Source organism: Callorhinchus milii, unplaced genomic scaffold (assembly GCF_018977255.1).
Source record: "Callorhinchus milii isolate IMCB2004 unplaced genomic scaffold, IMCB_Cmil_1.0 Scaffold2, whole genome shotgun sequence".
Classification (NCBI taxonomy): Eukaryota; Metazoa; Chordata; class Chondrichthyes; order Chimaeriformes; family Callorhinchidae; genus Callorhinchus; species Callorhinchus milii.
The window spans coordinates 8,288,190-8,300,332 of record NW_024704743.1 but is presented as its reverse complement, the minus strand read 5'-3'; the positions used below and the strand labels follow the sequence as shown (position 1 = coordinate 8,300,332).

The 12,143-nt window shown below is 39.7% G+C and overlaps 1 protein-coding gene across 10 annotated transcripts in view; it reads left to right on the top strand.

Moving 5' to 3' along the window:
• The window catches only part of arhgap12b (Rho GTPase activating protein 12b), a 92,809-nt gene that overhangs the window by 27,481 nt on the left and 53,185 nt on the right, over positions 1 to 12,143 (top strand). Inside the window, exon 1 of one of the 10 annotated variants that reach the window (XM_042332609.1) lies at positions 3,963 to 4,087. The exons of the other annotated variants lie outside the window; for them this stretch is intronic. Coding sequence (XP_042188543.1) covers positions 3,977 to 4,087 — 111 coding nt within the window. The 5' untranslated portion in view covers positions 3,963 to 3,976. Of the gene's footprint in view, positions 1 to 3,962; positions 4,088 to 12,143 lie in introns of those variants that run through there. 10 annotated transcript variants of the gene reach the window in all.

The window sequence follows — 12,143 nt, the reverse complement described above, 5'->3', positions numbered from 1 at the left end:
TATTATTATTATTATTATTATTATTATCCTTTCTGTTCTTGAGACATCTTTGGTCTAGCTAGTCTACCCACATTGTGCTGCCAAGATCGTAAACCTGCTCCCAGACCCCAACTGCTGGTATGCTGCTAAAATAAACCTAAAATGCCTTCAAAATATCATCAACTAGGTCAGTTTAGCAGTATATTTGATATTTAACACAATGGATTTTTTAAAATAATAATTTTGTCACTCAACCTACCACTGTAGGTTACTGGGAACAATTGGCTGTGACGTTTTGCCTGCAAAATGTACAGTCAATTCATTTTACAGTATATTCTGTGAAGTATTTTGGGATGTCTCAACGACGTGATAAGGCGCTATATCAAATGCAAGGATTATTATTTAATGGGAGGCAGACCATTGCCCCCAAATGCCCTTCGTAATGGCTAATGCCGTGTAGCCAGACATACACCATTCAGCTCACAGATTGTGGAAAAGTCTGCTAATCAGCAGTTGAAAGCCACAGCTCATGTTTTTGATTCTCTTCTGCCTCCACGCCATCTCTCATGCATTACAGACAGGTACAGTTTGGTCTGTTTATTCCCTCCATTCAGCTATGATAAAAACTGAAGAAATTTCATCCAGAAATGTCTCCGATGAGGATTACGAATTACTGAGATGCAGTAAAAACTCACAAGTAGTATCAGTCGGAGCCATAACATTTAATAAGACTTGGGTGAAATCCGACAAACAATATAATTTTCATAGGAAATCCAATTTAATCATTAATCTACACTGTACACGCGTAATTCAGTGCAGCCAGTAAGTGGGTATGGAGTAGTTTGTCACTGCAGTAAGTGCAGATGCGGTGATGGGTCAAGACTATTTTCTGTGATTCAGTGCATCTTGATGCATCACCGCATGCGCAAAGCAATGCAGCCTGTAAGTGTGGGAGTAATGGGGGAGTGGTCTTATGAGTTAGGTGATAAATATGTATAGTGCAAACTGAATGGGACTCTGGTGAATAGACAACTTGGGCGATTGTACGATTTATAAAGCTAAGACGTATGTTAGTTTTACTGTATTACAATGAGGAAATACCCAGGAATTATGATGCTGAAATTGCTTGCTAATGAAAGAAATGACTTGTAAACTCACACTGCTGAGATTCATAAATTCGGGATATTGCCCTTGTCCATGGAGTCGTGTAGCTTAGTGGTTAGAGCGCTCGCCTCGCAAGCGAGAGAAACTGGGTTCGATTCCCGGTCAGGTGAATTACTCCAAGCGCCTTACTCCAAGCGCCTCTATTTACCTAGCAGGAATCTGGTTGTTAGTCGATTGGTGGATCGCTTTTCCGGGAGGTAATAATCCCTTCAAAGTAAATCGATAAATAAGTAATTTGGTCATCTGATCCACGACTGTTTATGAACACTGCTGTGAGCAACAGGCTGCCGCATTTTTGCCCACACAATATACATTCAATTCACTTGACAGTATATTCTGTGAAGTACTTTGAGCAGGATTATTATTTAGTATTATTATTGTCATGCCTCATACCCAGTAAATTCCCAATTTTGGCTGTTTAATTGAAAGCTTTTGAGAAACCAAACACTTCGACCTTGTCTTTTGAGTAACCCATTAAACCGAGGTTCCATCTGCCTATTCAGGTGGACGTTAAAGATCCCATTGCACGATTCAAAAAGAGAAAGTAGTTTCCCACTTGTGTCTTGGCCAATAATCCCATTGAAATGAACATTACTGTTTGTGGGACATTCCTGTGTGTAAATTAGAAAATACACAGCCACTATACTTCACAGTAAATTCTGTGAAGAGCTTTAAAATGTCTTCCCGACGTGAAGGGCACCATGTCAAATGTAAGGATAATTATTCATTAATAAACTGTGATGAACCATCTACTAAAGTGCCTCATCTCTCTTTTGCAGCTGTATGAGGTCTTGCAAACTCCTCAGTTTTTAACGCATGATGTGACTGGCAGTGCGTCTTATAGGAAATTGACTCGCATATCTTGCCAACCAGCAATTTATACTTTTAATAAATGAACTTTTAATTTTCTAATGCCTGATTGCCTTTGGCCCACCCTAACATTGTGATTTCCTGCAGTGTCACTCCGTTGCTCCCTCCATTCACTGCTAAATGGGGCTGCTGCACATCATCTACTCCAACAGGGACAGCAAGCTTCCAGTCATTTTGTTTGGCTCTCTGGAACTTTCTATCAAAATCCACTTACCTCATACCCTCCCTCTCTGCTTCCAGAATCTTTGTAAAAGCATACATCTTTGACCGTGCCTTTGTTCACTTCCCTCCCTTGTTCATTTACCTCATGGCCTGTTTATGGGACATTTGCTCTGCATAAATGGCTTCGGTATTTGTCTACAAGAAAGTCCAAGAAGAAGTTGCAAGAAAAGACTTTGAGAAATTTTGACATAATTTGCAGTAATAATGTTTTTGTCCATGGATTCTAGCATATTAAAATATCAAAGATACTGACCGTTATTGCTTAAGTAACTACTGCTGTACTTTCAAAGGAACAGGATATTGCATCAATGCCACAGCAATTACAAAGAATGAACAAGTGTCAAAGACCCACAGAAAAAGTAAGAGTGCACCATTGAATAGTACATCTGCAGAATATTATTTTGTGGAGGATTTGTAGGAAAGTACTGGTTTCCTTCATAGAGAAGTAAAGTTCTCCATGGTATAGGGGATTGGATAGTTTTCTTTAGTATAGGGGATTCGATAGGATGAACAAGGAGAAACTATTTCCACTGGTGGGTGGGTCGGTAACCCAAGATCACTGATTTAAAATAGTTCTTAAAAGAAACGGGGGATGTGAAGAGAATTTTTTTCACGCAGCGAGTTGTTCAGATCTGGAATGCATTGCCTGAAAGGGTGGTAGAAGCAGATTCGATAACAACATTTAAGAGAGAAGTAGATAATTATTTGGGGAGGACAAGTTTGCAGGGCAATGGGGACAGAGCGGGGGAGTGGGGTTGATTTGGATAGCTCTTTTAAAAGAGCTGGCACAGACATGATGGACCAAATGGCCTCATTCTTTGCTGTATAATTCTATGATTCTATGATAGTTTGTTTATTTTGTATATGGTCAATATGCAGAAAAACAAAATTAATGGTTAAAAAAATGGACATTTCTAAAACAATAGGATTGCGGCCATATAGATATTTATAGTGCAGAAGGTCATTCAACCCCACACCCGCTGCATCCAACAGGACATTGCACAACCTAACAATGCTCTATTTAAAGAAAACATTCTCCTAATCTCCACCTTTGCTAATTATCTTAAATTTGGTGTCCTCCGGGCACTGACTCACTGAACAGTGGAATAATTTCTTCCTGTTGATTCTCATCAAATCCCTTCATTATTTTAAAGACCCATCAGGTTTACTTCAACCTCCTCTGTTCCAATGAAAATAGACCCAGTTCCTCCATTTCCTGTTTATGGGTCAAACTCACTCATCCTTGGTATTGCCCAAGTAAATCTTCTCTGCTCCAGACATCCTTCCTACAAGGATGACCAAAACTGAACCCAGTACTCTCTAACTGTGGTTTAACTAATGATGTATTCAGGGTAGGTATAACCTCTTTGGCTTTATATTCTATGTCCCCATTTATAACGACTAGGATCCTATTCGCTTGACTTGAAATATCAACCTCCTAAAAAGATTTAGAACATCAAACCATCTTCAATTTATGTTCCTGCTTAAGGATGGTAGTATTACTATCTATCTGATAAATCAGCTTACATTTGTTATGAACAACTGTCAAGTTATTTTGATGCTGAGCAGATGAAAGCAGAACTTAGTCACGTGGTGGTGCACCAAAATAAACTACCACTTTGTTTAGAAGAGCACATTCCAGCTGGGTTTTCATTGGCCAGGCACTGCTGAGATCTGTTTTTGCAAAATCATATGCTTAACACCAGCGATTAGGACATTCAGTGCACTTTTTGTCATGTGAATGTGTCCTGTTGAGAAGATAGGCATGATGCAGTTCTCTACTTTTAGGAGTTTCAGCAGAGAACAGGATGATGATGATGATGATGATGTTTTTATCAGTTCACCTCTAAAGGTATAGTAAAACAGCTCTTAAACTGTTTAAATGGGTTGCAGTCTTTCTCATGAATGTTTTGTGGCAAGTGTAGTGCGGTTGCTTTGGAAATCACAAAATACTCTTTAACGGATACTCTGTGAAGGCAGGTTCCTTTTATTTTACTTCTGTTTTGAGGCCAGTGTCTGTTAAGTTTATATAATGTGTTTTCCTTTGCATTTCAAAATACTTTGGATTAATATCTTGTGGGGAAAAAACAATGTTTTTATCCAAATGATGCTTTTGTGCTTGTGCCTTTATTTCCGTATCGACTAACCAAATTCACTGGAATTTCTAAAAGCTTCCCAAATTTGATTGTTAACTGATCTGAAGATATGTTGAAGCTTATCTGAAAATTACCGCAATGGAATTTTATTTGGACAAACAAAATACCACAGATTTAAATTCTGTATACATTCCTACTGTTCTTTCAGCATTCTGTTAGTCTTCTTGTTTTGGAATTAATTGGCTCTACTGTAAAATGATCGGAAGTTTGTATTATTCCGAGCATTAACTTAATTGGACAAGAACCATTGTCGATAATTAGTCACCGCACAAAATACAAATTAACCACGTTGCTAACCAGGCATTCTTCCACGCGGAGTTGCGCTGTCACTGTCATACCATTTTAACTCATACTCTCTCAGTGCCTTTTGTTTTCTCTGGGTGTGACTCTCTCTCTATTTTTGGGCGTTTCGCCCACAAAATATACAGTCAATTCACTTTACAGTATATTCTGTGAAGTGATTTGATATAGCGCCTTATCAGGTCTCAAAGGTGTGATAAGGCGCTATATCAAATGCAAGGATTATCGTTATTAATATTATAATAGCACCATACTGTAAATTGCAAAAGAAACTCTTACCTTCGCAATACTTATAAAAATCTGGTTCTGCACATTTTTGTGCAGTTATTAATCCTTTGATTTATCCCTACAACAAAACCACAACAACTTGCATTTATATAGCGCCCCTCATGCAGGTTGGCGTCACAGAGCACTTGACAGTAGCGGAGCATTATGCCAGCTCTGGGGGAGATGACAGTAGGCACGGTCAAATAGGAAGGTCTTCAGGTGCAACCTGAAGATGGAGAAGGAAGTGGCAAGATGGCAGGATAGAGGAAGAGTGTTGCAGAGTTTCGTGGCGTACTGGTTGAAAACACGTCCACCAATGGTGGAACGGAGGTCACAAGGGACATGCAGAAGACCGGAACCAGTCGAGGGGGCAGCGGGTAATGTGTTGGGGGATGAGCAGGTTGGAGAGGTAGGGAGGTGCATGAAGGGATTTGAAAACGAGTGTGAGTATCTTGAAATTCATCCACTCGGCGATGGGGTGCCAGTTGAGTTAGAATTGGTGCGATGGGGGTAGGGAGTTTAGTGCGGGTGGCGGAGTTTTGGATTAGCTGGATCTTGTGCTGGGGAGACCAACAAAGAGGGCATTTGAAAAGTAAGAACCAAGTGAGTAATCCCTAAGCACTCAACTAGGGTTTTTCCAAGTAATTTACAGCACTGCAAACTTCTTTTCATTTTTTTGAAACATTTTTTCATTGTTCTGCCTCCTCCCATCCATTTCTAAGATAAGGAGAGGCCCTGTGAGGTGATATCAGTGAGCTGGTCATCTGTCTTAATATCTTTGCATGGTAGAATGGTAGCAGGTGGGTGAGAGCAACACAATTTGACTCATGCTTGAGTCTCTCCTTATCTGTGGAAACCATATTACTTGAGCTCAACACAGATCCATACAATGATGCACAGGCTATGTTGAAAGTTGTGTAGGTAATTTGTATATTGATTCTCAGTGGGACCACACTTCATTGTACAAATATTCACCCTACAGTTGAGTTTTAGTTTTGTAACTCGGCATTCTATCTATACAAGTTGCTTTGAAACATTGACAGATCAGGAAGCAGTTGTTTACCTGTGTCTTTGCCCTTTGTGAGGTGTAGTTAGGATCAGGTGAAGGGAAAGAGATCCTCTGTGGAAACCACATTACTTTAGCTCAGCACAGATCCATACAGTGAAACACGGGCTAAGTTGAAAGTTGTGTAGATAATTGTGAATACCTCTGTGGTTGGAGGCAAAATGATCCTTCTGATCTATACATCTTTATCCGTAAAGTGATCTGTGTTCTTCCAAATATTCTGCAATGGAAGATTTTGCATACTCGTCCTTCCACTGACACTGTTGCAATTAATGATGAACTGCTGCCTTTCATAAAATTCTGCCTGCTTCTCTGGTGGTCTTTCTGAAGCATCGCAAGCCAACCCTCTGCTTGTAACTTCAGAATTCACTATAGAGCTGTTAAAATTTATATTGTTGAAAGGAACTGTCAATTATTGTTTTTCTGCTATCTTTCTGTTCTTTTGGTATCTTGCCAAAGCTTTAATAAACTTTTCAGCACTCTTCTTTCCTCGTGGTTCAGTTACCAGCTGTTCCAAAGAGAAGAGTAATTGGCTAAATATTTTGCTCATTCTATCATTGACAGCAAGTTATGTCCTCAGTATCTCAGTTAAATCCTTAGCTCTACCATATTTGATTTCAGGAATTTCAAGGACTCAATCACTCAAAGAATTTCTCCAGAGATTATTCTTCAGAAATGTGACTCTGACCTTTGCTGTCCCTTCAGTCTCTCCTTTTCCCGGTCCATCTTTCCCTCTTCTTGGAATTTTGCTCATGTTCATTTTATTCCCAAGAAAGTGGATCCCTTTTACTTTTCAGACTGTACTATTGGCTTGACTTTTGTACTTTTTGAAGTTATGGAAGTTTCTATCAACTCAAATCAGCCCTCACCTTGAAATCGCTCGCCTAATCTAGATTCACGACTATGATTTTCATGGCCGGGCCATTCAACTGATGGTCACCTTTGCTCTAGAATACGGTGGTTCTAATCTAATCTCCTAAAATATCTCAAGTCTTTGACAAAAGGTATACTTTTTTTTGAAAAAAGAGTACGATATTCCAGGCTTCCTTCAAAGGAAAATATTATTGTATATCAAATTTCACATCAATGGCTTCCACTGTTTGAGTCTTGCCTATACTTTTAATAATGATCTCACTTCTCATTTATCAACATCCATGTGGAGTCCTGTAGCTCAGTGGTTAGAGCACTCGCTTTGCAAGCGAGAGACCTGAGTTCAATTCCAGGCAGAGGGCGAAACCTTGGGCAAGTTTCCTTACTCCACACAGAGCCTAATAATAATCCCTCCAAAACCAAAAACAATAATAAATTGGTCATTTTCAATCTATGACTGTTTGTGGGACATTGCTGTGCGCAATTGGCTGCCGCGTTTCGCCCACAAATATACAGTCAATTCGCTTTACAGTGTGTTCTGTGAAGCGCTTTGGGACGTCCTCCCGACGTGAAAGGCGCTATATCAAATGCAAGGATTATTATTATTATTATTATCCACCAGGTTGCACACCCCCAGTGCTCAGATTTACTCAATTTATTGTAAACCTCAATCTCTCTCATTTGTTTAGGGTCAGTGATGATTGTACTACTTTTTATTTCTCAAGACCTTCTGACCCAGAGATGAGAGTGTTGCCAGCTAAGCCAAGCTGACGAATGCTGATACATTAACTCTATGAAACCCAAGTGTGCACAAAAATGCTACTCATACAGTGGGAATGTTTTTACCCCCAAAAAACACTTCTCTTGCACTCCTGCAAAGCATGAAAAGAACGCTCTATCTTCTCTCATGCTATTGCAACATTATGTGGCTCTTATTTATGCTATTGTAGTTCAGTAGTCCTGTAGCTCAGTGTTTAAAGCACTTGCCTCGCAAATGAGAGACTTGTGTTCGATTCCCGGCAGGGTGAAAGGTTGACCAAGTTTCCTTACTCCAAACACCTCTGTTTACCTAGCAGTAAGTAGGAGCTCGCAGATCACCCGTCCTTGCCAGACTGCACTGGCTGCCTGTCCCAGAGAGGATCGACTTCAAGATCCTCACCCTTGTATTCAAATCCGTTCACTCCTCTGCACCCCCCGACCTCTCTGACCTCCTCTCTCCTCAAAACAGTACCCGTTGCCTTCGTTCCTCCGAGTCTGGCCTCCTCCGAGTCCTCTGCTCCACCCTCGGCGGCTGTGACTTCAGCCACTATGCCCCGAGGCTCTGAAATTCCCTTCCTCACTCCCTTCGCCTCGCCCCCTCGCTTCCTATTTTCAGGTCTCTGCTGAAGACCTTTCTTTTCGACCGCGCCTTTGGTCACCTTCCTCCCTCCTCCCCCTGGCTCGGCCCCGGGATCCATTACTGTAAAGCGCTCTGAGACTCCGTCCGGCGTGGAGGGAGCTATGTAAATCCAAGTTGTTGTTGTTGTTGAACCCGGTTGTTAGTCGATTGATGGATTGTTTTTCCGTGGGTAATAATTCCTTAAATAAAAAAAATTAGTTACTCAACCCACGACTGTTTATGGGACACTGCTGTGCGCAATGGGCTACGGCGTTTCGCCAACAAAATGTACCATCAATTCACTTTACAGTATATTCTGGGAAGCGCTTAGAGATGTCTCGAAGACATGATAAGGCGTTATATCAAGTGTAAAAATTATTATCATTATTGGTCATTGCTCTTCTTAACTTCCCTTGGTTGTTCCTCTTAAACTTAAAATATGTTATTTTATATTCGCGTTTTCTTTCTCCCTGCATTCTCACTATGTTGAAACCTAACTCATTCGCACTATACAGTACTTAGTTATTTCCCAACACCCTTCATAATTGTGGAAGTACTAGACTTCTCTGTCTTTCCTCCCTCTTATAATATTCAAGCTTTTGAATCCCAAGTATCCTATCATTTGACTTGTTTCCTCTGCAACTCTTTTGAATCTTTATAGTATCCTGCACTATGGGCCTTCATCTGGATCTGAATAAAGGAAAAAAAAATTTCCTTTACTGCTTTTTGTTTCACAACCGTTGTTATACCCTGTACCTCAGCCATTTTTATACTTGTAGTATTTCCAGGATACTTTGCATATTGAGAAAGGGGCAATACAAGAAGCTGTAACCAACTTCCTTTAATTTTTTTAAATGATTTACAATTGATATTTCAGTTTTATGACTGGACCTCATCAGTTTACTGATGTGCTTGAAAAACTGATGACTACCACATCTACTACACAAAACAGGCAGTACATATAAGTCTTATTAGTGGGGACTAAAACATTTAATGACATTTAAGTCCGATTTGGTGGCAAACTGTATAAGTCATATAAAATTTAATTTGATCGATAATCTACACTCCGCATGCGTAATTCAATGTAGCCAGTAAGTGTGCATGCATCTCTTTGACCACACCCATGGCAGCCTCTCCTTGCTTGGCATACCAGTAAGTTTGCATGTGGTGACAGGCCAAAAACACATTTCGCGAGATTTAATGTGTTTTGATTTATTGCTGCTTGCGGCAAGCATTGGAATGGCATTGAAACAAAAAAATCAGGGCCAGGTTTCCAGCCATTCAATGCAGCTGGCTGGTAAGGTCACACGGTCAACGGGTTAGGAAGTGTTTTCCCGCGATTCAAAGCAAACGGGAAGTGCAGGAGTATTAGAGGGTAGGGGAGGGGTGTTACGAATTAGGGGGTGATTAATACAAGTAGTGCAGAGAAATCTAAGTGATTTTGATAGGAAACTGAATGCACAACTTATGCAATTATACGATTTATAAAGATAAGACTTTTATGTGAATTTTACTGTACAATATCTGTGAGACAATTTGATTTCAGTACTTGGTAACACGGGCTGCAGTAGGTACTTTGATTGCAGTAGGCTTTGATGCTAACCTATGCAATTACGTTTTGTAAAATTAAAAAGCATTTCTTCAGAAATGTAGGATTGCTTCTTACAAAGCATTCAGATCCTCAAAATAATTGTTTTTTTGTTTATAAAATTGTTTGTGAGAATTTCTAATTTTCCTAATAATTTATGGTAATTTCTTAAACTATTATTCTGTTTGAACTATGTACTGTAAAGTGCTCCTTGTGGGTCTCCCAGTTCCACCATCCATAACATCCAGCTATTGCAAAAAATCCAGCGAACCCAAAACTGCCACCTGAATCCTACTCCACACAACTATCACCCAATTCTCTTCAACCTCCATGGGCTCCTTGTCTCCCAGTGGATTGACTTTAAGATCCTCATCCTCAGCCATGAATCCCTTAACGCCCTAGCACTTCCCTATCTCTCTGATATTCTTGTGCTCTACTCGCCTGCTTGCCACCCTCTGCTCAGCCAACATGGGCCTACTCCCCTGCCCTCTCCATTTCACTATTAGCGGCCAAGTCACCATGCCTCTAACCTATGAAACTCTATCCCTCCACCTTGCCCCCTCACTACATAAACCGATCTCTTTGCCCATGTCCATGGCAACCTCTCCTTGCTTGGCATCCCACCCGGCTGCTGTGAAATGCTCAGACGTTACTCTACATAAAGGAAGCTATATAAACCAATTTTTTTAAAAAGTTTTTTTAAAAAAATTAAAAAAGGAGGAGCGTTAAATATGGACAACACTTTGGAATTGTTATCATATGGGTATCTCTCACTATTTTGGAGGTGACCAGCCAACAACCTTGAAAATTTAAGTATGTGTTTCAGCCCTAAATGAAGCTCGAGCCGGGAGCTGGGAATTTAGTTCTTTAGTCTCATTATTCAATAATTGCAACAAATTAGGATTTATGTTTACAATCACTTGTTGTTATATGTTGCGTAATGGGTATAATGGTTCTAGGTCTTGACTACAATGACATACTGTTCTATCATTATAAAGCAGTCTGTTCAAGATTAATCTAGATTAAAAATTGATCTAACCTAAGATTAGGTCATAAGAATGTAGAATACCTTTGTCCTTTGTTTTCGTTTCACAAAATATACCCTACTTGCTTGGCCACAAGCATTATATAGTTTGTTTCATAACTCTTTCATTTGTGTTGTCTTACACTTGCCATCTCTGTCTACGTGTCTGGCTTTTTGTTTCTTTCTCCCTCATGCTGTCGTATAAACCTCTTCTACAGCTTGATTTCTATACCCAGTCTTATTTTTCATCCTCGTGTTCTGTGGTCTTTGACGTTCAAAAGCATCAAATCTCAGTTTTTGCTTACTATGTGAGTATTAACATGTTTCATTTTTATTTTAGTGATTGAGGCTATAAATAACAACCAGAAAGTAATCTTTCACAGCATTTACTTCACTCTCCCTCTGTGATCTGCAGCTAACACCAGCTTGTTTCACTTCCCCTGTCTGATCCATTCAACCATTCATTGGTCGATCATCTTTCAGCCATTCTGACCCCACTGTCTGGAACTCCATTGTGGAAACCTTCTGCTTCCTTCCCCACCTCCCTTCCTCTTCACCTTTAAAGCCCAGCTTAAGACCTATCTTTTCGACCATGGAATACATTTTCTGTTGTATCTTTTTCCTCTGAAACTCAAATGTCCTGGTTTTGAACATTTGAAATCATGTAAGTAAACAGACCTCTTTCTCAAGATTTTTTTATTGTCCCTTTTTTCCTATCGTACAATTCAAAAAGCAAACGAAGAATGGAAAATGAAGATCATTATATTTTGAAGTCACTTTTCTTACATTCATTTTATAAAATAATGTCTGAAATGATATACAAGATAGCAACCGAATTACAGGATTGCATTTTTTTTGGTCAGTCAAGTGTCTGACATACCCATCACCATACGTTAGAATATCCATATCAGTCTGAGAGTTCCATGTATATAAGCCATCTACATATGGATATTTCCCTGTGTCTAGATGGAATGTGTTCTCTCTCCCTGGAGGGATGGACTCTGTTTATGTAACTCCAAAGAGTATTAGGCACAGTGTAGCTTGAGTTGGGAACCAGAGTGTTCCATTCGCAGATTATTTTGAGTCACTTAGTCGTGAATATTTTCAAAGTTCTATTTTAAAATGTGATATTTTAACTATGTTATATCTTTTCAAAGTTGATAGTTTTACTTGGAGGAAAGTAGCTTTTTTGTCGACGAAAGCTTCCTAACATGGTTTCAGTTAAATGTTTAGACTCGATTGCATTTTTTTGTAAAACT